The sequence below is a fragment of the Nyctereutes procyonoides genome, unplaced genomic scaffold, assembly GCF_905146905.1.
Source record: "Nyctereutes procyonoides isolate TBG_1078 unplaced genomic scaffold, NYPRO_anot_genome, whole genome shotgun sequence".
Taxonomy (NCBI): domain Eukaryota; kingdom Metazoa; phylum Chordata; class Mammalia; order Carnivora; family Canidae; genus Nyctereutes; species Nyctereutes procyonoides.
Genome location: NW_026575146.1, coordinates 72,263,360 through 72,287,268, shown reverse-complemented (window position 1 = coordinate 72,287,268; position 23,909 = coordinate 72,263,360). Strand labels below are relative to the sequence as shown.

General features: G+C 51.0%; 1 protein-coding gene across 3 annotated transcripts; it reads right to left on the bottom strand.

Annotated features, from left to right (window-relative positions):
* Window positions 1–5,067: 5,067 nt before the first annotated feature.
* On the bottom strand, window positions 5,068–20,668 carry SYT3 (synaptotagmin 3). 3 transcript variants are annotated; one of them, XM_055310831.1, is made up of 11 exons: window positions 20,624–20,668; window positions 19,863–19,993; window positions 18,168–18,636; window positions 14,510–15,035; window positions 11,614–12,001; window positions 11,208–11,426; window positions 8,809–8,929; window positions 8,429–8,600; window positions 8,200–8,332; window positions 5,739–5,807; window positions 5,068–5,553 (listed from the first exon to the last, which is right to left on the bottom strand). In XM_055310831.1, exons 3-10 carry the CDS (start codon window positions 18,316–18,318, stop codon window positions 5,742–5,744), a joined length of 1,776 nt encoding a protein of 591 aa, XP_055166806.1. In that variant the 5' UTR covers window positions 18,319–18,636; window positions 19,863–19,993; window positions 20,624–20,668; the 3' UTR covers window positions 5,068–5,553; window positions 5,739–5,741. The 3 variants fall into 3 exon arrangements, with proteins under 3 accessions (XP_055166806.1, XP_055166805.1, XP_055166807.1); XM_055310830.1 differs by having other exon boundaries at window positions 18,168–18,333; XM_055310832.1 differs by lacking the exon at window positions 20,624–20,668 and having other exon boundaries at window positions 18,168–18,333; window positions 19,863–20,024.
* Between the last annotated feature and the right edge of the window lie 3,241 nt (window positions 20,669–23,909).

Genomic DNA, 23,909 nt, shown 5'->3' with positions numbered 1-23,909 from the left:
ACTCGCGCCGGCGGTCACGCGCTCCGGCCCGGCTCGGCAACTGGTGACATCACGGAGGCTCTGCCCCGCGTTGTTGGCGGTGGCGTGAGCGGCCAAGTGTCGGCCGGCGCCAGGTGGCGCTCAGCGCCCGAACTCCCCGACCTTGCAAACCCTCCGGAGACGCGTGTCGTCATGGCAACTCTGCGGGATCTAATTGGACACCTGCGCTGTTTCGTTGGAGCCGCTAATCTGATTGGATTCCTGTATGTCATTGGATGCCAGGGAATTTTTATCTTCCTTTCCCCTCAGCATTTCTCTCTCCTGGCCCGGCTTACTCCCGCAAGCACTGGCAACGTGGAGGCGCAAAGTGACTTGAGTCACCAGGGGGCATGAGGTGTGTAGCACCGGGCGGGCTTCCCTGCGGGAGTCAACGATCCGGTCCGGCTCTCTCAGACACAGCCTCCCTTTCCCCGCCGGAGGGCGCCACGGCGCGCTGGATCCTTGGAGACCTTGGTGACTGGTGATGTCACAGGCGAACCACTCTTGATTGGCTACATCTCTCCACTGGCGAAGTCGAAAGGCAAGCCTAGGGACCGCTCTCAGAGGAGGAGACAAACGGTGTGCCCAGGAATAATAAATGACCTTGGTCTCAAATACTTAAGTATGCAAAGGAAACACCTTTGTTACGTCTTCTAGTCTCCATAAGCAGCCCGGACATGCAAACTATTATTAGAGCGGACACCTACTGCAGCTAAGGACCTGTATAATGCACACCTGTTGTTTTTGCCCAACTGGCATGTGTTATCCATGATTTAAAAAATTAATTGGCTTTTTTTTTTTTTAGCAGTTTTAGGCTTACAGAAAAAACTGAACAAAAAGTACAGAGTTCCCATTTACCATTAGGGGAGACCATATGCCATATAGGAACCCTTTACCTTAATTCCCTACACCCTCACAAGCCTACCTCTAGTTCCCCCTGTTATTAACATCTTGCATTATTGTGGTACGTTTGTTAAAATTGAAGGACAGTACTGTATAATTCCACTTATATGAGGTATATAGAGTAATCAGATTTATAGGGAAAGTAGAGTGGTGGGTGCCAGGGGCTAGGAGGAGGGGGGAATGGGAAGTTATTGTTTAATGGGGACAAAGCTCCCATTCTGCAAGATAAAAAGTTTTGGAGATTGGTTGCACAACAATGTACATAGACTTAACACTAAACTGTCCACTTATAAAGGGTTAGGATAAGTTTTATGATACGTGTATCTCACCACACTTAAATGACTTTTGATGCATCAATTTTAAGTGTAATGTCCAATTAGTTTTGACAAATGTATATGGTGTATGCCCCCGTCCATAGTCAGGAAACAGAACAGTTCCGTGATCCCAAAATGTTCCTTTGTGTCTGTGTGTGATCAATCCCCCATCCCCACTTCCTCAAGCCCCAGGCAACCCTGATTGATTTATGTTCCTATAGATTAGTATTCCATTGTCTACAATTTCACAGAAATGGAATCATTCTGTTTGTACTCTTTTGTGTCTGGCTTTTTTCACAAGACATACTGTTTTTGAGATTTATCTGCTACCCACATCAGTAGGTAGTTCTTTCTATTGCTGATTTGTCATCCATCCTGTGGGTATACAATTTGTTTATCCATTCCCAAAGATGGACATTTCAATTGTTTCCAGTTTTCCAGATTGAGGCTATTATGAATAAGGTTGATGTGACCTTATCAACCTTATGTGTAAGGTTGATGTGAATATTCGTGGGGACATACACTTTTATTTCTCATGGGTAAATAGTCGGGACTGGGATTTGAGCCACAAGGTAAGTCTGTGTTGACTTTATAAGAAACTGATAAGTTAGTCTTCAAGGTGGATGTAGCATATGGAATGGTGGCCCCCAAAAGACAATGACCATGTCCTCATCCCTCAGAACCTGTGAACATGACCTCATTTGGAAAATGGATCTTTACAGATGTAATTAAGTCAAGGATCTCCAGATGAGATCATTCTGAATTAAGAGTGACCCATAACCCCAATGATTGGTGTCCTTATAAAAGAAAGGCAGAAAAAAATGGTGCAGGGACAATTGAAACCAAGTTAGACTCGTTCAAGGTGAAGTGGCAAAAAAAAATTGTCTTCTCCTATTTACACTTTCTTGCACTGAAATATCTTGCTGCCTTCTGGAACAGCTGACACATGTATTAAGTCAGTCAATATTCAAATGATTATGAAGATTCCTAATGCCCAAATATACTCTAATATAATTATTAAATTTTTAAAAATTTATTTATTTATGATAGAGAGAGAGAGGAAGAGACACAGGCAGAGGGAGAAGCAGGCTCCATGCACCGGGAGCCCGATGTGGGATTCGATCCCGGGTCTCCAGGATCGCGCCTTGGGCCAAAGGCAGGCGCCAAACCGCTGCGCCACCCAGGGATCCCCTAATATAATTATTAGCAATTATAATAATCATTGTTATTATCAATATTAATGGCTACCATTAGAGTCATGTTACTATGCACCAAGTATGTGCTAAGTGTTTTGTGTGCATTCTTTCATTTACTCTGGGTAACATTCTTGTGAAGTAGGCATTATCATCTTACAGAAAGAAATTGAGGCGTTGAGAGGTTATACACTTTGCCCAAAGTCACAGAGCTAATATGTGTGGAGGAGGAATTTGAAACGAGGCAGTCTCACTTTGGAGCTCACTTGGGTACCAGATGAATCGTGCAGAAGGTAGTGGCATCATCACAGACTGCAAGAAAAGTAAGCTAACAGCATGCCCAAGAAACCAGTAGAGTGTGACATTAGTTTATTTATTTTTTAAAAATTTATTTATTTATGATAGTCACAGAGAGAGAGAGAGAGAGGCAGAGACATAGGCAGAGGGAGAAGCAGGCTCCATGCACCCGGAACCCGATATGGGATTCGATCCCGGGTCTCCAGGATCGCGCCCTGAGCCAAAGGCAGGCGCCAAACCGCTGCGCCACCCAGGGATTCCGTGACATTAGTTTAAAGCAGAAGTTCCTCTGGCATGATGGAGTCTCCTTATGGGAATTTTCAGGATATTTATTAGGTTAAAATTAACTTGCAATTCTTGTGGATGCTAATAGGCTGCCCTATTTATCTTTGGAAGAACTTTATAAATGGGATTGTATCTTTATAACCTTGACATTTATTAGGGTTTGAAAAGTGTTCTTCACTCTTTGAGAAAAGAGAATAAATGTAACCCTAGTTGGAGTTCAATGAAAAAAAGATCAATGCTAAAAAAGAGAGAGATCTGAGAAAGGCAGAGGGAGATGTGAGACCCAGAGACACACAGGTGAAGGTGAAGATGGAGGCAGAGATTGGAGGGATGCAACTACAAGCTAAGGAATGCCAAAGATTGAGAGCAACTTCCAGGAGCTCAGAGAGAGGCATGGAACAAGATCCCAGAGTCCCAGAGTCCCAACTCTGCCGACACCTTGATTTCAGACTTCTGGTCTCCAGAACTTTGAAAGCATAATTTCTGGGCAGTTTTGTGGTTAATTCATTACAGCAGCCATAGCAAACTAATACTGTGGTTGTACCATTTTTGATAGTAGAATTTTTTGAAATGGTGTATATGAGCAAGTGGCTGTGAATTAATGCAAGTAGCCAAGGGAGGGATGTAGTAGACATCTACTACTTTGAAGGACTGTACCTGCCCACTGAGATGTGATTCTATTGGGGTTAACTTATGTTGAACATAAGGGATCCCTATGTTCTCTACTAAAGAGCCTTATGACTTCAGGAGATGAGTCATAGCTGAGCAGGAAGGGATGAGGTCCTGAGGGGGTCTGAGCCAGTCCCAGTGAGATAAGCAGCGGAAGAGGACTCCATCATGGGAGGAGGTGCCAAGAGCAAGCTTGCCAACTGGCTATATGATTGGCCTGAAGTGGTCATCCAAGGCCCTAACAGGAGCCATCAGAATCCTTTTCCTGAATGATATGGAGGCAGGGAGAAAGGGAAACCCAGTTTTGTTTCCTCTGAAAGTATCTACCTTGAGGATGATAATAGTGGGTCCTGTTAATTTCCTACCCAACAATCATTCTCCTCTCTGTGCTGCCTCGTGGGCAAAACCCACATAGATGGTCACTTTCCCAGGTTTCTTTGCGACTCAGAGTGACTACTGAACCCAGTTCTGGTAAATGAGAAATAATTTGTGTTCTGGGAGAACACCTAAGGGGTGGCCCCATCTACATTTCCTGCTTTAGATGCCACTATGTAAGAACATAATGCATGGTGTTGCTGCAGTTTGTACTCGTGAGGGGAAGGCAAAACGAATCTCAGAGATGTCAACCCAGTGCTTGACGTTGTTGAGCAGCTGAACTAACACTGGGACTGTGTCTCTTTGAAAGATTTCTTTTTTTTTTAAGATTTTATTTATTTATTTTATTTATTTATTTATTTATTTATTTATTTATTTATTTATTCATTTATTTATTTGAGACACAGAGAGAGGCAGAGATATAGGCAGAGGGAGAAGCAGGCTCCCTGTAAGGAGCCCAATGTGGGACTCAATCCCAGATCCTGGGATCACGCCCTGAACCAAAGGCAGACACTCAACTGCTGAGCCACCCAGGTGTCCCTGAAAGATTTCTTATGTGAGCAAAAGAAATCTCTATTATTTCAGTTCTTTCGTTGGAATTCTGTTTTATGCAGCTAAAACCATCATAACAGACACAGCATTATGAGCTTGGAGCCAAATGGCCATCTTATTACTATTGCAAAGACTTGCTTGAGAATGAAGTCCTAAGGAGCAATGCAGTCACTTGAACGCCTTGATCCAACCATGCCTGAAGTCCTCCTAGATGCTCAGACTCACCATGTACAGTTCTGTTTGTGGCTTACAGTAGTTTGGTTTGTATCTTGTGTCCTATAATCATAGCATTGCTGGCAAATTTAACATTTACAAACTAAGGCTCCGAGAGATAAGATTTAGTTTCCAGAGGTCACCCAGACAGTGAATGAAACATTTGTCTGAAGCCAGAGCCATGATGTTCCAACCCAGCTTCCCAGTCCCAGAGAGAACAGGAGTCCCAGGTGGAGTGAGACCCACGGTGTATGTTTATTCTGGTGTTGGTAGCAGCAGCAGTGGGGGAATCGGCCAGACGCAGGGAGTGTTGAACAGAAAAAGTAGACACAGGTGTGCGTGTGTGTGTCTGGGGGAATACGGAGGATTGGTCTGTTGACATTCACGGAGAGAACAAAGGTCAGGACACCGTCTTGGACAAACAGCAAAGAGACAGAAAGACAAAGGGTTTGGGGGGCTGGGGTCCCCCAGACATGCATGGCCCCTTGCCTGGAAGGGGAGCCCTGGGGAAGAAAAGACAGAGTGGAGACTGAATGCCCCCCACCCTGAAACAGGGAGCTGGGCCCTCCTGCCTCCCACCCTCACACCTAGCGGGGTAGAAGGACGGGCAGGCCCAGGACTGCCCCGCACCACGCAGCTCGGACGTTATGGCTTCAAGGAGATGAATTCACGGTCCGGGCAGGAAGGGATGGGGTCCTGAGGGGGCCTGGTCCGATCCTGGGCCTTGGCCAGACCTGTGGGATGGGGCAGGAGGAGATGTCAGTGATGGCAGAGAAAGGGCCCGTGACCTGTTGTAGCTCCATCAACACCCCAGGGACCCAGGAATCCTAGTCCCTTGTCACTCCATCCTCTGGTCCCTCCACCCTCAGACCCAGGAATCCAGGACCCCAACCTCTTTTCCCTGGTCTGGGTTCCTTACCCTTCACTCTGAGTTCTCTTTCTCTGACAATCCTTTGCTGCCTTTCGTGAAGCTGGACAAAGTCTTTTCCTGAATAAGGAAATCCAGAAATTTCAGGTATGGGGGATAGAGATGCAAGACAACTGCTAATGATCAACATAATAAGACATCAAACCTGTTTTCATCATTTACAATGCTTTTTTCCACTCAGCTCTGAAGTGATGAGCCAGCTGATATTACAGTTCTATTCTATAGACAGGGACCCTGAGGTATAAAGAAAAAATCACCGGGAATATGAGGCAGCAGGGTTGATGGGGCAGACCATCTGAGCAGCCTCAGAGAAGCTGACACTCTGTTTTGGAGATTCTGGGGAGCCAGGGACGGCAGTGAGCAGAGAAGGTGCAAGGTCAGAGCTGGCGGTAGAAAGACCTTCTGGGGCCATGCACTATGGCACTATCAGCTACAAGCCAGGGTCAGGACCCCCACTCAGCCAGGGTTCCACTCCTCTCTCTGCAACCAGCATTGCTCAGCACAAGCAGAGCTGCATCTGTCTCTCCAAATAGACTCAGTCTTTTCGACACTCACACTTGAGCTCTGTGCTCTGCTGCTTACAATCCCTCCTCATCGGTGGAAGCAAAGTCCAAAGCAAGGCTGAGCTATAGTCAGGCCTTGGAGGAATTCACCCTGGGTGCCAAATTTCACGAGTACCCCCCAACTCAGCAATCAAGAGAAATACGACTACAATGCAATATTTTTAAAAATCAAAATGAGTCCAAAAAATCCAATTTGATTTGTTAAATCAAATTTTAAATAGAGGTCAGTCCCATGTCATATCAGAGCCTGAGACAAAAGGAAAAATAAGCAGCCTTATTTTTATCTATTTTTTATGGTTAATTTTTTTCTGGAAACTTAAAATAATTTCTAAAATATCAAAAACAAAAAAAACCACAAAGAGTAATGTGTATTGTAATTCATGTTACATTCAGTTTAAATGTTTATTTATCCTCTAAATAGAATTTAGTGTGATTTTACTCTCTTAGCTTTAATAAAAGTCAATTCGTGGATAATATTTTCAAAATCTACTTCTGTGATTTTTTTTGCTTTCTTTTTAATTTAAAAAAATTTTAAAGATTTCATTTATTTATTCTTGAGAGACACAGACACAGGCAGAGGGAGAAGCAGACTCCCTGCGGGGAGCCCGATGTGGGACTTGATCTCAGGATCCTGGGATCACACCCTGAGTGGAAGGCAGACGCTCAACCACTGAGCCACCCAGGTGTCCCTTTTGGGGGGGGTTTCTTTTTTTTTTCCTATTTATTTATTTATTTATTTATTTATTTATTATTATGATAGTCACAGAGAGAGAGAGAGAGAGAGGCAGAGACACAGGCAGAGGGAGAAACAGGCTCCATGCACCGGGAGCCCGACGTGGGACTCGATCCAGGGTCTCCAGGATCGTGCCCTGGGCCAAAGGCAGGCGCCAAATCGCTGCGCCACCCAGGGATCCCCTGGGGGGGGGGTTCAAATGAGAGAATAGCCATGTTTGAAAATTTCTCTTGACTCTGTGATGATCATAAATGATTTTTAGTTTTTAAAAAATTAGCAAGCTGATTCTCCTGTGACCCGTAGGCCTCCTGTCATCTGCTGGCTTCCCCCTTCCTTCTCTGCTCCAGGCTCAGAGCCTGCCCTGGCTCCTTCTTGCTTAGGAGGAAGCCGTGCCCAGCCGTGTTCTCTCCCTGTGAGCTTCTCCTAACCTCCAAGCCTTTACCTAACGCCTTCATTCTCAATCTCCAAGCATCTGTTCAAATGTCACCTCCACTGAGAGGCCCTTCAGGACGCCCTAAGCCAAAAGGCATCCCGCATCCCTCATCCAGGTGTCCTCTACTTCCCAGACTTCCAAGCCTTTTGGACCATAATCCACAAGACCAAAAAAAAAAAGAAGAAGAAGAAGAAAAAAAATTGACAGTATGATCCTTACAATGGGTGCTGCCCTGTGAAATGTTCTGTTCTATTTTGACTTCATTTCCTTATTGAGAAAAAAAATGTTGATCCCCACCCAGTAAACCACAATCCGCTGATTTTCAATTATATCCTGCTTTAAACCGAACCAAACCAAGACCCCTAAAATCCCAACCCTGCTGCATCTCACCACTCGGTTTTTCCCATTTATTTTGCATTTAGCATCATGGGAAATAATAGTAAGAGTAGCTGACCACTTGCTGAGCCCTTATAGAGAGGCAGACACTTAATCCTGCATTAACTCACTGAATCCTCACATCTATCCAACTTTAAATGCTATTAACAACCCCATTTCCGACGCAGAATAAGCTGAGACACAGAGAGGTTAAGTAACGTGCTCTAAGCCGCACAGCTAAAGTCGGTAGAGCCGGGATTCCAACCCGGGTGGTCTGACGCCGCAGCGCCAAGACGGATGCTCCGCGCGAACCGCGGGGCGAGTGGCACTGGGTGGCCTCCCACTCACCTCCACCAGCTGATGCCAGTGCTCCACGGGCTTTCGGGGGTTGGCCAGCATCTCTGCCCAGTGCTCGCGGCCGTGGGGGTCAGCGGCGTCCGGGCCTACGCGGCACACGCCGATCACCTCGTTGTGCCCGATGCTGGGGGAGCGGGGAGGGCTGTGAGCAGCCGAGGCAGGAGGGGGCAGGTCCGGCCCCACCCCCGGGCCACCCGCCCGCCCGGGCCACGACCCTCACCAGTCGTAGTCCACCACCGCGATGCTGAGCCCCACGCTCTCCACGCTCTCCGGGGCCACGTCGAACACAAGCGCCTCGTTGTATGTGGGGTTCAGCGTATTCTTCTTGATGGAGGTTTTCCGCTTCTTCAGACGCCGCCCCTCGCTGATCAGAGAGGCCTTCACGTAGGGGTCTGGGGGCGGGCATCAAGAGCAGTGAATCTCGACTTCCTCCCTCAGACCCGAATCTGGACCCCACACTGCTCCTCTCTCAGACCCAGGGGTCCTGTCCCTGTACTCCTCAGACTCAGGAGCATGGGCCCCCAGACACTCCTCCCTCAGACCCAGGAGTCCAGGCCCCAGACACTCCTCCCTCAGGCCCCAGCAACTCCTGGAACCCACCGGAGAAGCCGGTGAGGTCCATCGCTTTGAGGTTAGAGGCTTTGATGATTGTCACGGTGAGGCGACCGGCCGTGGGGAGGTAGCAGAGTGAGAAGTTGAGCTCCCCAAGATCTGCCTTTTCCTGAAGTTTGGAGAAAGGGGTTCAGCAATACCCTGCCTCAGTCCCCCATCCCCCCAATCTCTCCCTCACATTCTCTCCCATCTGGAGCTTCCAGCTCTCCTCCTGGATTTCCAGGACTCAGGTTTCCAATTCACCTAACAATCTGACTTGGCCAATCTGACCTGGTAACTCCCTGGCCACAGCTGCCTGCCACCAGCAAAGCCTATTTGTTCTGTAGGGAAAATTGTAATAGGCATGAGTGTGGAGAGAGAGCAGCAAAGAGCCAGAGAGAAAGAGAGAGAAGAACACAGTGAGAAATAAACTGTGACAGGGATCTGGCCCCTGAAAGATACAGTTAGAAAAGGAGACCCATAGAATCGTAAAGTAAGAAAACCTAGTGGCACCTGGGTGACTTGGTTGGTTGGGAGTCTGCCTTTGGCTCGAGTTGTGATCCTGGAGGTCCTGGGATCAAACCCAGGTTGAGCTCTCTGCTCAGTGGGGAGCCTGCTTGTCCCTTTCCTACTCCCCCTGCTTGTGCTCTCTCTGTCAAGTGAATAAACAAAAATCTTTAAAAAAGAAAAAGAAAACCCAGAGTGGGGGGGGCATAGAGACCCAGAGACAATGCTGCTCCAACAGAAAGTGAGAGAGAGCAGAGGAACAGACTTCCAGAGAGACAAGTATAGGAAGAAAGAAGGACAGAGACCCAGAGGGAGAGACAGAGTCGGGGTGGGGGGCATGTCAAAGCCCCCAAGGTGCAGGAGATCTGGAGACATGGGGAGAGACTAGGTGGAGGGCATGGAGACCCAGACAGTGATAGAGACCCAGAATGAGGTGGGGGGAAGAGCAAAGACCCAGAGAAGAGAGAGACACACACAGAGAGAAACCTGCACAGAGCAGATAAGGGACAGGGGTCCAGTGTGGCAGACCCTGAGAAGTCAGTCTTGGGGAGCATAGGAGACACACCAATCCTAAGTGAAACTACAAATGAGACAGAGCCTCCCACATCAGCACACACATAGGGACCTGGAGCCAGAGCTGAACTAGCCAGGACCTCTGACCTGCCCAGCCCGGTCCTTTAGCCTCATCTGGGCCCCTGGCCTGACAGCCACACTGACCGAAGCCCAGGTCCCTGGAGTCCCCAGTCACTGCCCCTGACAGCAAACTGTGACAGCTTGGACCTGGGGCTCCCAAGGACTGTCTGGGGTCCCCGGGTCCTGATCCTGAAACAAAAAAGCCACTTGTTTAAGGAATGAATGGATGGATGGATGGATGGATGGATGGATGGATGGATAGATGGATAGATGGATGGATGAGTGAAGACCTCCAGTGATGAGAGAGAGGAGATGTGACACACATAAGCAGGAGACAGGATGGAGGCAGGGAGAGGGTCAGGACACCCAGGAAACATGGAGGAGCCAGGCTCCGGGAGCGATTGGATGGAAGAGCAAGGGAGCTAGTGTGGTGGGATGGGGAGGGGGTGTTGGGCACAATCTGGTGACTGGGGAGAACTGGGAGGTGTCAGGATATAAGGGATTCAAGTATGTCTGAGGCTTGGGGGTTCCGGCTATCAGGATTCAGGTGGAGACCAGAGGATGAGATTATATCTGGAGGTCAGGCGTTTGAAACATAAAATGTTCTGAGGTAAGAGGGGCTGGGGGTTTGGGAAGCTTGGGAACTGGCAAGCCAGGAGGTTGGAAGGTGAAGGAAGTCAGAAAAACAAAAGCTGGGACCTCTGGGGTCAAAAGTTGGAGGGTCAGGAATCTGGAGTCAGAGGGCAAAAGTCATGGAGGTCACAGCATGACATTATGATAAAGTGGCTGATGGGTACATGGGTGTCTGTTATAATTTTCTCAGTTGTTATCGGATGTAAAAAGGGGTCAGAAGCTGGGAGATCTGGGGTCCAGGCATGATGTCAATATTTGACGGGGTGTTGGGGAGATGGGGGTCCATTATATCAATCTCTACACTTTGCTTGTATCTCTGAAATATTTTGCAATAAAATAAACTTTTAAAAAGCCTGGGTCAGGGCAGCCCGGGTGGCTCAGCGGTTTAGCACCACCTTCAGCCCAGGACGATCCTGGAGACCCAGGATCGAGTCCCACATCAGGCTCCCTGCATGAAGCCTGCTCGTGTCTCTGTCTCACTCTCTCTGCATGCGTGTCAAAAATAAATAAAATCTTAAAAAAAAAAAAAAAAAAGCCTGGGTCAGGAAGCTAGAAGGTTATGAAGTCCAAGGGCAAGGAGGTAAAAAACTGAGGGGTCAGGGGGCCCCAGGAAGAGGGGTGCAGGGGCCACTGACCGAGCCGCCCTCCACGATGTCCCTCCACAGTGGGCGGTCCGGGGGCTGTTCAGCCAGTTCCAGGAGGTTGTCCAGCACCACTTGGCCGATGAGGTCGTGCCGCGAGAAGCGGTCAAAGTCATAGACGCTGAAGTGCAGTTTGCGCTGGGCCAGCTCAGCCAGGGGCACTGAGAACTGGAATGTCTCGTTGAACACGGGGTTCAGAGTCTTCCTGTGCACCTGGAGCCGGTGGGCGAGGGAGGCAGACAGACACCATACCCTTCAACCACGCTTCCAAAGGACCCAGGAGTCCAGGCCCCCAGCCTCCTCCCTCAGACCCAGGAGCCGGGGCCCAGCTCCTGCTCCCTCAAACCCCGGAGTCCGACCCCGCCCCCTCCTCGGGATGTCCTGGACCCTTGCTCCGGACCTTAGTCTGGAACTTTTTCTTGCGGTCTGGCAGCAGGTAGATCTTGACGTAGGGGTCTGAGAAGCCGTTGGAGTCCTTGGCCGGGAGGTCCAAGGCCTGCAGGATCCGCACCACCAGCTGGTCTGAGCCATAGAGGTACCTCAGGGCGAAACTGATGCGGCCGCATGGCGCCCCCACGCCCGCCTCCCCCGAGCCGGGGGCCCCTCCGCCGCGCCGGCCGCCTGGTCCTGTCCCCTGGTACAGCTCCGGCTTGATCTGCCCGATGAGTTTGGCTTTTTCCTCACCGCCCGGCAAGGGTAAGGGGAGGGCAGGCGGCCGCTCCTCACTGCCAGGGTCCGGCTGGGGGGTCAGGGTCTGCTGGGTGAGGGGCCGGGGCAGGGCGGGATACCTGTGCAGAGGGGGTAACACAAAGGGGGTCACCAGCTGGAGTCTTTGGCAGCATCTGAAGACCCGAGAGACTTCTTCCTGCCTCTTCCCCAAGGACCTCACCCAAATGGCCACAGATACCCCACCTTTGCTTGCTATGACGTTGAGCAAGCCACTTGCACTCTCTGAGCCTCAGTTTCTCCACCTGTATTGGGAGAGGGTATCCCCATCTCTAAGCTAGCTCCAGCTAGGACCTGCTGCTTATGCACCAACTTCCAGAAGCCTCCTCCTGACCTCAAGTGAGTGACCCAGAATAAGTTCTTTGTGGACCCCTGGGGCCCACACCACCCAGATCTCCTGAATTTTCATCTGCTCTTCAAATCTCCCCACCCAGTCTCACCTCTCCCACCTCACCCTCACTCCACCTGGCCTGTCCTTTCTCAAGTCCCTTTTGCACTGTCCATAAGTATGTGGGGGACATTCTGGAAGCCCAGAGCTTCCCCCTCAGCTCCCCTGGCTGCTTCTCCCCTCTCTCACATACATGCTTTCCCTGGACACACCCATCTGCATCCCAGGTCTCCACACCCAGCAAGAGCCCCATGTCTGCTAAATCTATATCCTGAGCTCCAGCCTGGATCGACCCCCAGCCTGGGCTGTCCACCAGACCCCCTGCCAGGCTCCATACCTTCTCCCCAACCTGCTCCCCCTCCTGCTTCCCAGTGCTCCACCTACATCTGCAGGTCACACGCCAGGGCCATTCTCACCTCCTTTCCTCTCAAAGCCTGTCCCTCCCCCTCCCAAATTTCCCTGTCCCCTCTGTGGGCTCATCTGCCTTTTCCTGCATGGATCATCACACCTGGGGTGAAAATCCACGTAATGGGGTCCCTAGTGGTGGGCAGTGCTTGGCAGCCACCACTGGACACAGCAGCCCCAGATATGTTGAGGGGAAGGCACAGGGCTGGGGGGAGTGGGAGGGCTCCAGCCGTGGAAGGGGATGCAGTGGGGGAGGCTCCTTCAGCTACAGATCCCCTGGCCACTCCTTGCTCCCAGGGTGACTCTGAACAGGTCCTTAACACCCTCTGAGCCTCAGTTTCTCCATCTGTACAATGGGAGAGGGGAGAGAACTCAAACTCTTGTATCTATCCACCTCTGGAAGGCCTCCTTGGAGACCCCAAACTATATCTCCCATGAGCCCCTGGGCCCCTGACCAGGGCCTGGGATGAGAACACCTTCTCCCATGACTGTGTGGGGCCCAAGACAATCCCTGTGAGGGCAGTTGCCCCTGGACGTTGCCCCAGGTCCCTCATACTCAGCAAGACCCAGATAAGCTCAGGAGCTCCCCCAAACCCACTCTTCCTGGATCCTCTGATCCTCTAGATCCTCTGTGTGCCTTCTGTACCTTTTCCCACTCCTCCTACTCACAGCCATCAATCCCAAGTCTCACCTCTCCTGCCCCCTGACTCCCTTTACCTCATCTTTTCTTCCCCATGCCCATAATCTCAGCTTAGCCTCATCCTCTCCTGCCTGGGCTATCAACCTCCAGTCTAGTCCTTCCCCTGTGTGACCACAGAGAGGTCTTTCTACACCCAGAACTGACCCTGCCCCTCCTGCTCACAGCCCTCTGTGACTCCCTAGTGCCCCCAGGACAAAGCCCCAGCTCCTGAGCCCACCATTCAAGGCCCCATGTGGTCTGGCCCTGCCCACATCTGCAGCCACATTTCCCTAGATTTCTTTTTTCACACTTTCAGGCCACAGTGACTGCTGGCAGTTCCCACAATGCACTGTGACCTCCTTCCCCTCTGGCCTTTGCATGAGCGGCTGTCTCTTCCTGGAATGCCCAGCTCACACCCCAATATCTGTGCCTAGCCAACTCTTCCTCACTCTGCAGGTCTCAGCAGCGACACCTCTGCCTCTGGAAGGCCCCAACCTCTCCCAGACCAGACTGGCGACTCCTCAGACTCCCGCAGCTGTGGCCTTCTAAGCTACTTTGCTGCCACGCTGGCCTGGCTAGGCCAGGACAGCCTCTTTGGGAACTCGCTTGCCCTGGATTTGTTAAGTGGCGTGAAGGCAGAGTCTATCTGCCATGCTCACTTCTGTTTTTCCAACACCCAGCTCAGGTCTGGTTCATATTAGATGCTTGATATACATGTGCAGAATGAGGAATACAGAACAAATGAACTCCAGGTCCCACCACCAATCCTGGCTTAGAGCGAAAGAGATGAATTGCTTTGTGTCTCAGAACCTCAGGGGTCTAATCTTCATTCTCCTCTACCTTCCTGACCCCAGAGTCCTATATACCCTCTGAATCTCAGAGTCCAGATCTCTAGGCTCCTCTTCCCTCAGACCCTGTCCTAGCCTCCTCTGTCCCCAGGACCTAGGAGTCCACACCCCAAGCCCCTCCTGCCCCAGGACTCAGACTCTGGACCTCCAGGCCTCTCTTCTTGCAGGGCTCAGGAAAACCATATCTGGGAAAGAGACAGAGGAGGAACAGAAGTTCAGAGTGGATCCCCAGCCCAGTAGCCTGTCTCACCTGGTGGTGGGTGCCAGGCTTGTGACCTGCTGATGCGACTGGGCACTGGGCAAGCCCCCACCACTTGGGGGCAGCAGGAGCAGCCCAGAGCCTGCGCCTCCCTCAGAGGGCAGTTCAGGAGATGTCTGGCTTGGTTTGACCCCAGCGGCCACTGCAGCTGCCGCAGCCTCTGGATACGAGTCCATGTCCAAGTAGGAGGGCTCAGGGGGGTCAGAGCCCCCCAGGCTGCCTGGCTCCAGAAGCTCAGCGAACGGCGGATGGTGGGCGGTGTGGGCATGGTGGTGCGGACCCCCCAGCAGAGGATGGCCACCCAGGCCAGCCCCCAGGTGGTGCCCACTGCCACCTACCAGGCCTGCCAGCCCAACCCCAGGGCCTAGGTCTTTACGCAGGGGGCCCCCGCCCACTGCTGAGCCTCCCTTGTCCCGCCAGGGCACCCAGCACAATTTCCAGGACACGAAGAGGGAGACGCCCAGAAGGACAATGCCACAGAATGTCACGATGACCGACAGCAGGCTCACGGAGATGTCTGGAGAGAGTGAGGATAAAGGTCAGGGGTCAGGGTGGGGTCAGAGTTCATCCTCCCACTGCTGTCCCCAAAGAGATAGCCTTTAGCATTTCCCATGCATTGTCCTAAGTGCTTTACATACGTTACTTAAGCTCCACAACCCCACGAGGTTGGTGTCTCTATATAACCATTTTAAAGATAAGGAAACTGAGGCACAGACAGGTTGAGTGACTTGTATTATGCTGCACAGGTAGTAAATGACAGATCTGGGGTTTGAAAGAGTAGCAAATCTGTCTTTAGATCTGATTCTTAATCACTAGCTGCTCCTGCCAGCCCCCCATAAGAGGACACACCACCAATGTCCCCCCAAATGCTCAGAGATGATCAAGGAAAGAGGAGACTGTGTGACCCAGTTAGGCAGGTCAGGGTTCAAACCTGTTGGCTGTGTGGCCTCGGGAACACATCTTAAGCACTCTGAGCCTTACATTCCCCATATGCCAAATAGGAAAAATCAGTCCTGCCTCTTACAGTGGTATTAAGGAGTGCAAGAGGTAAATGCTCACATAAATGCATAGCAGGAGAAGGTAAAGGCAGATATCATTGAGTGGTTACTATGTTTCAGGCACATAAGTGCTTTATTGGTATTAGCTTACTTATGCCTGGCAGGCACCAGAGGAGATTGGCAACATTATTATGCCTGTTTTCCACAAAAGGAAACTGAGGTCAAGAGACACAAAGTCTCCTGTACAGAGTCCCACAGCCATCAGCCATGGAGTTAGAATTTGTGTTGGAGTGCCTAGCTCCCCAACCCAAGGTCTTCTTGTGCTGCTACACTTCAATATTCCCTAATAAATGGTAGTTCAGACATAGATTTTTATTAGGCTAACAGGTCTTGTTGCTGCCACCAAGCATATCCATCACCACCACCACCACAGCTGACACATTCCGAATGCTTACTGTGTGCTGATGTGCCTTCCAGAGAGACCCAGGGACAGCCCAGTTCTTGAACCAAAGATTTCCGGTTCATTTCAATACGTGGTACCAGGAATTAGGTTTTCCCCAAGAAGTGTGAATTTGTTTTGGGATTGACTCCTGGGTCTCAGCGAGATAGAACACAGGGGAAACACATGCCCTGTATAGACTATAGGTTATGGCAGCTGGGGAGAAGGAGCAGGTATCTGCGCTATTCACAGCAAGGACAGCTGAGTGGGATGGCTGTATCCTGTCACTGCAGGCAATTCTGGGTGGTGAGGGGATGCCTCCGGGCCTGAACTGACCAGTGAACCTAAGTCAGCAGTCCCTGGTGTTAATCCCCAAGGCACTATGACTTATCCCATTTTACGGATGAGGATGGTGAGGCTCTCAGAGAGAGGAAGTGATCCTGCTGGACCATACAACAGGCAGGCACAGAACTCTGAACTTCCTACCTCCTCCCACCCCTTAGGGTGCTCCTTTCCAAGTGACCCACATCTGCTTAAAGTTCTCGAGACCTGCTAAAAAGCAAAGCAAGGGCTTTCCAGCTTCCTGAACACGGGAAGAATTAAGAGAAGGGGGCCTGGGGGCCATTTGGGAGGGCAAGGCAGAGAAGAGGAGAGGAAAAATCAGCTGTTTTCCCCTAACATCAGCCTGACCCAGACCCTCTCCAAGTCAAAACATCAATCCTTCAAACTCTAATGGATTTCTCATTCCTGTCTGCCTGGTCTGGGGAGACTTTTGGGCTTGGCAAGGTGGTGTAGTTGTGCAGGAAAAGATGAACCTTGCCCAAGAAATGTTTGGCCCTTGATCGGCTCCTGGGAAGGAACTTCTAAGCCCTTGGAACGTCCTGCCTGAAAGTGGTTTTGTTTACCTGAGGAATCTTGAACCATGCCAGATGGTCCGGGTAACAATGTGATTGATGCTGGGGTACTGGGCCATGACATGCCATATCAGCTCGGCCTCTAGAGGAGCTGGAGGTCAGAGTTAGCCACACAGGCAGTCAGACATTAGCCATGTCTAGGAAGTCAAGACTGGAAGCTCATGCCTGGTCTTGCCTGGACCCTACTCTATGTATCTTTCCCTTCACTGATTTTAACCTCCATCCTTTTGCTGTAATGCAACATAATAATCAGTATAACAGCTTTTCTGTGAGTCCTTCCAGGGAATCCTTGAAACTGAGGGTGGACTTGGGGACCCCCCAAATGATGATAGTATACTAGACTTCCTGGGGTCAAATCTGGCTCTTTTGCTACAGGTTGCGAGACTCTGAGCAAGCAACCATGGCTCTCTCTGAACCTCATTCCTCATCCCTGTCCCTGGACATCCTGCACATGAGGTGCTGAGCCCTGCCCTGCACTCAGCAAGTGTGACTGTCATTATAACCTCTCAGCACATGCTTCCTTGGGGTTCCTCAACTGGACAAGGGCACTCATAATATTTGCTTGCTCTCAGAACCCCACGGCTTCCTAGTAGGGTGACCTTGGGCAAGTCACTTCACTCTTCTGGGTCTTTTCCCCCCACTGAAAATGGGGATTATAGGTACCACATAGGATCGTTGTGAGTAGTTGATGAAATATGCCAAGGCCCTTGCATGCTGCCTGGTACACAATCGGTGCTCAATAAGCACATCCAAGCATTTATTGAATGACCACTGTGTGCCCAGCTTGTTCTAGGTACTTCACATGTGTTCTGTCATTTGAGTCTCTCAGCTGCCCTAGGAGGTAGTCACTTTTATTATCCCCATTTTCAGGAGGAAACTGAGGCACAGAAGAAGTGTTACTTGCCTAAAGTCACCCATTAGTAAGTAGGGGTGGTGGGATTTGAAGCCAGACAAGTCAGACAGCCTGACTAAAGAGCCTAAGCCTTTAAGCACTATGCAAAATTTACAAAATATATGTGAAGGGGATAGGTATGTGGCTGGGGGTTGGGGGTGGGCAGTGGGCAAGAGGCTCAGAGGGCCAAACCCAAAAGATCAGGGGTCAAATGGCCCACCCAGCTCCTTCTCCTTAGATGAAAGGTTGGGGGGACCAGCAGCAGGCAGGATGGAGGTGAGACTGTAAGAGGGACTGGCCACGGCCACCTAGGGAACAGAAGACTGAGCAGGTCTGCTCGAAATTTCTGAAAATACTGAATGTAGGGGACACAGGGGGCTGGCCGAGACAGCTGGGGGATGCTGACCTGCATCTGGGCCCCGGGGATAGCCTCGAATTCGCAGGTCGTTGAACTCCTGGCACCTGTCACTGGTGTCGGCATCTCGGACCCGCGCACAGAGGTCTGAGACCAGGATGAGTGCCCGCCGGCAGAGGTCATCCTCGTAGTCTCCTGACATGGTAGCCGGTGGGTTCTGTGCTTGGAACGGGTCAGGCAAGGGTACAGATGGGGAATGGGATTGAGAGAGGGGTGGATAAGAGATAAAAAGAGAAAGAAAAGGAAGGATAGGCAAGGGGACAGAGATTGGGAGTAGATGGACAAGGGGATGTAGATTAGGGAGGGATGGACAAGAAGAAATTAGGGGCAGATGGACAGGAGGGCTGAAATTTGGTGTTCAGGCAAGAAGACAGCAATGGGTTGGACAAACAAGGGGACAGAGATCAGTGTGAAGGGACAAGAGGCAGAGAATAGGGAAAAACAGACAAAGAGAAAGAGACTAGGAAGCCCAGTCAAGGAGCAGAGATTCAGGATGCACAATAAAGGGATGGACAGACAAGGAGACAGAGATTAGGGGTGCACAGACGAATTCAGCCATGCACAGATGAGGGGACAGCCGTTCGTCACTCGTGCATTCGACAAATATTCATTGAGCACCAACTACATGCCAGGCACTGTGCCAGCTGCTGCAGATCCAGCAGAGAAGGAACCCCACACATTTCCTGACTTCCTGGTGTTGCAATCCAGTGAGAGGAGACACGTAGTAAACAAGTCAACAAACACCCATAAACAAACAAGACATGCTCACACTGTGAGAAGTGCTCTAAAAGAAATAGCTGGAGGATATGTCACAAAGGGAGCAGGAGGTGGGCTGGTGGGGGGCTCTTTGAGATCTGAAGGACAAGGTGAAGCTGGCCATGGGCAGTGGGTGGTGGGGCTGGAGTGAGGAAAAGCATCCAGAGCAGCAGGAACAGCATGAGCAAGGGCTTGGCGGATTCGAGGAACAGGAAGGAGGCCAGATCCAGGTAGACAGACAGAGGACCAAGAGAGAGGGAGAGACTGGGTTAGAGAGATAAGAACCAGTTGTGGGTGGTGGTGGCTGGGGCAGGACAGAAGATGCAGAGTGCAGAGATGGGGACCAAGTTGAAAGAGGGAGAGATATGGGGAGGGGAGGCAGAGATACTGGGAAGGGCAAAATGGGGCCCAGGATAGAGGGACAGATGAACAGACAGATAAAGGGAAAGTCAATGATTGAGATTTGGGATGGACAAGCCATGAAGAATGGACTGGTGTGTAATTTATGGGAGTGTGAGAGATGGGCGGACAGAAGAACAGTGTAAGCGCCAGGATAGAAATATCTTTGAAAAGGAAACAGTGGTTGGAAGAATGGATGAGGTGCAGAAAGAAAGGACAGATGGACAGACAATGGCCAGGGACCACAGATGGGCAAACGGATACAAAGGAGGGCTGGGCAGACAGACAAGGGTGCAGAAGGAAGGTTGGATGGGGGCGGGGGCACAAAAGAGAGAGGACCGGGAGGAAGAGGTGGATGTGGGGAGAAGGGGAATTAGCCACACATGGTTTGGAGCCAGACATCAGAGATGGACTGGAAGGAGAGTGCAGGGAGAAATTAGGGATGGACAGACCAGAGCTCACAGATGGACAGGTGTCGTGGGGGGTATTGCAGAAGGCCAGGGACTCCGACACAGGCATGGTCAGACTCACCTGCGCTTATCCCTGCTGTGTCCTGGGTGGCAGCCGAGGCGGCGGCTGGCGGCAGCCCATGGGGGTTGTAGGGCGGACAAGGGGCTGCGGACCCGTCCCCACGCGCCAGGTGGTGGGAGGAGGAGCCGGATCTGGAGACCGTGGCCAGGAGAAAAAGCTCAGTCCGAGCTTCACGTATTGTCCTTCTGGGACTGGTTGTTCGACCCCAGGCGACCCCCAGGAGGTTCAGCCACCCCCTCCCACCTCCGGGGCCCCAGCTCCCGCTGAGCTTAGACACTACAATTCCCAGCAGGCCTTGCGCCAGCGCGGCTAAGACTTCACAGACCTGGCGCTGCATGGGCTGCTGGGAGTTGAAGTCCTTAGTGCCTCTCCCGGCTGCAGAGAGGATGGGAATTTTTTTGGAGGTGGGGGGGTTATGAGATACCGGGGTCCCAAGGCGCTGCACGGTGGAAGAATGATGTCCTGGACCTCGAGAGGTCGCGGAGTCTTAAGTCCTCAAGGGCCATGGAGTGGGTAAACGATCCCCACGCCCGGGGGATAGGTGGGCGAGGTAGGGGTACACCTAGGTGTCTTCGGGACCCCCCTTCTAGGGCCACGTGCCCCTCCCCCGGGGCGGCCAGCGAGTACTGCAGCACCCGCACTCTCTGGCGGGAGATCCGCGCGCCTCTGCACCTACCCCCGCCCCCACGCGCTGGGGCCGCCCCCCAGGATCGGCCTGGGGCGGGGGCTAGGGCAGGGGGAGGGGGGAGGAGCGGACTCACCCCGAGCCGCTGCCGCCGCCGCCGCCGCCGCAGCCCCGCGCGCCCGCCGCGGTGCTCGCTCGGCTCCTCCCCCCTCCCCTGGCGCAGGTCCGCGGCTCCTCCCCTTGCACCCCCTCCTTCCTCCCCTCTGAACCTGCGGCTTGAAAGCCGAAGTCGCGCGGCCGCAGCGAGGAAGGAGGGAGATTTCCTGGGATCAAGACGTCTGACACCCAGCTCTCTTACACAGTGGAAGATCCAGCTGTCTAGGATCGTGACCCTCTGCTCCCCCAGGATCCAGAGGTCCTGGCCCCCAGTCCCCCTTCTCTCAGATGGAAAAGTCTGGGACCTCAGTCACTTCTCCCAGAACCCAGAATACTCAGCTCCCACCCCCCTCCATTCTCACATCCAGGAAACACCCCCCACACACACACACACCACTACCGGGGCCCTTTCTTCATCAGCCCCTGGACTTGGAGTCCTCCCACTGGGGAGCTCTGAGGTCTGGCAGTGGGAGGGGAGGCGGAGCCTCAGATTTAGCAGGTATGGGGAATCTCAGCCGGGTGTGAGGTACTAGCAGGGACCTGGTTTTGGATCCTGCCAGGGCTGGCTCCTGCCTTTGTGACCTCGTGCTTTGCTCTTGAGATCCAGTTTCCTCATCAGAAAAAAGTATATAGACAATGAACCTGTTTCGAAGAGATCCAGACGTTTGAAAAACCAGGCACTATAAGTAAAGCACTGGCACCAAGCAGGTGCTTAATGAATCTTTCTCAAAAGCAGCAAGTAAGAGTCACTGCCATATTAATAGAAGTTAATGATAATTGCCAGATTACTGACTGTGATCTGGGCACTGACTCTATGTGCTTTGAAAGCATTTTCTCATTTAATCTCCACTTTGGTCCTATTAGGTGGGTGCAATTATGCTGTTCCCATTTCACAGAAGAGGAAACTGAGGTCCATAGGTCAAATCCCATGGAGACAATCCAGAGCCACATAGTCACAGCAGCAGCTTTCAGAGGTGTCTGGGAGACCCCGCAATCTTCTTTGGTGCTGCCCCCCCATCCCCAGTGACACTCATATAAATATACTCTCTAAGTAAAAAAATTACTTTCTTCTTCTGACAAGGCTGCTTAAGACAAGTTCCCTAACTAGATTCTACCCCTCTCCCTATATAATGCTACCTATGTATATATACATTTGTAGTCATTGTCACACTGTAGAATCCCCCAGAAATGCCTCCCAGGTTCACCTTGAATCCTACCCAGAGTACCTCTTCATTCTCCCCGATGGAATGGACCTGCATTTGCACCCAGAGCAGCCTGCATGGGGGGCATATGCCCAGATGTATGCACCCAGGTCCATGCAGCTCAGAGCCTGTTCACAGCCAGACCCTCACACCCAACTGGCCTGCCAAGAGTCCACAGGCAGCCCCGTTCCCCAGGAGAGGTACATAGAAGGAAGTGCAGCAATGCTCACATTCAGAGACGTGTACACAAATGAGCTTGCCAGACTACCATGATGCATCTCCAAAGAGACATCTACTCATTGGCTGGCAGCTGTAGCGTACTGGTCGTACCTGTGATTTGGGAAATGGCGAAGCCAGATTCCAATCCCAGGTCTCTGACATTTGACATTAAGGAAATTGAGCCTCAGAGAAAGGAAATGCCCTGTTGGGTCACAAGGCTGGGAAATATCAGAGTTGAAGTTCAAAACCATGTGGGTCTGAATCTAGACCCTTGCATTCAGCCACTACATTGTTTGCATCCAGGAAGTTTGAGAACCTTGCCTGTCATGACCACTAGATGTGTAGAACAGCATAGAATACCAGACAGGGAGGGAACCAGGAGACACAGTCCTCCATATTCATTTAATTCCATTCATGCAGTCAGATACTTAGTAAGCATAGGGGTGCCTGGGTGGTGCAGTCGGTTAAGCATCGGACTCTTGATTTCAACTCAGGCTGTGATCTCAGGGTTTTGTGGTCGAGCCCCGAATTGAGCTTTGCACCCAGCATAGAGTCTGCTTGAGGTTCTCTCTTCCTCTCCCTCTGCCCCTCCTGCTCATGTGCTCTCTCTCTCTCTCTCTTAAACAAACACACACAAACCATTTTTTAATTTTTTTAATTTTTAAAAAATATTTTATTTATTTATTCATGAAAGACACAGAGAGAGAGGTAGAAACACAGGCAGAGGGAGAAGCAGGCTCCATGGAGGGAGCCCGACACAGCACTCGATCCTGGGTCTCCAGGATCACACCCTGGGCCGAAGGCGGCACCAAATCGCTGAGCCACCTGGGCTGCCCAACAAACCACAATTTTTTTTTTAAGATTGTACTTATTCATTCATGAAAGACAGAGAGTTAGAGGGAGAAGCAGGCTTCTATGGAGAAGAGAGCCTGACATGGGACTCAATCCCAGGACCCTGGGATCATGACCCCAGCCAAAGGCAGACGCCCAACCAACTGAGCCACCCAGGCATCCTAAATAATTTTTTTTTAATTTACTGAGCATCTACTGTGTGCGAGGCACTGCTCTAGGCACCAGGTTCAGTCAAGGACAAAGCAAACAAAAATCCCAACCTCGTGAGGGTCCATGGTTAGGTAGAGGAGACGTACAACCATCAAGTAACTATCTATATGGGGGCATCTGGCTGGCTCAATTGGAAGAACATGTGACTCTTGATCTCGGGGTTACGAATTGGAGCTTCACATTGGGTTAAGTAGAGATTGCTTAAAACTTTCAAAAAACTATATGTATTAGAATTAATGCTATGTGTCTGAGGAGGTCATGGAAGGCTTCCCTGAGGAAGTGACCAAGTGATGTTTGAACTGAACTCAGAAGGGGGAGTAGGCATAAACCAGGTGAAGATGTTGTGGGGGGAGCCTCAGGAAGTACATCAGCGAGAAAGAATAGCCTAGGTGAGGCCAGGGCAAGAGGGAGTTTGGCTCATTGAGGACTGCCAGGCACATAAGCTCCATGGGGGTAGTACTTTGTTTTGTTTACTGCTGCATCCCTGCTGCCTGACACATTGCCTGGCACACGGTAGGCACCCAATAAATATTGATTGGTCGAATGAAGGAGTGAGCAAGTGCATGAATAAATAGAGGAACCTATAGATGTGTGTATGTATGGGTGGGTGGATGGATAGATGGATGGATGGATTGATGGGTGGATGGGTGGGTAGGTGGTAGATGGTTGGGTGGATTGATGGATGGATTAATTTGCGTAAATAACTACACACCAATATTCCTGAAAATAGATGCAGGTACATACCCAGAGACATGCACACATGTATGTAAACAAAGATTCACC

Coding starts and splice junctions, on each gene's coding strand:
- SYT3 (XM_055310831.1), bottom strand. CDS start 18,318: ATGTCAGGAGACTACGAGGATGACCTCTGCCGGCGGGCACTCATCCTG. Junction 11,427..11,613: donor AGAAAAAGTTCCAGACTAAG/GTCCGGAGCAAG, acceptor CACCGGCTCCAG/GTGCACAGGAAGACTCTGAA. Junction 5,808..8,199: donor ACTGGCATCAGCTGGTGGAG/GTGAGTGGGAGG, acceptor TTCCTTATTCAG/GAAAAGACTTTGTCCAGCTT.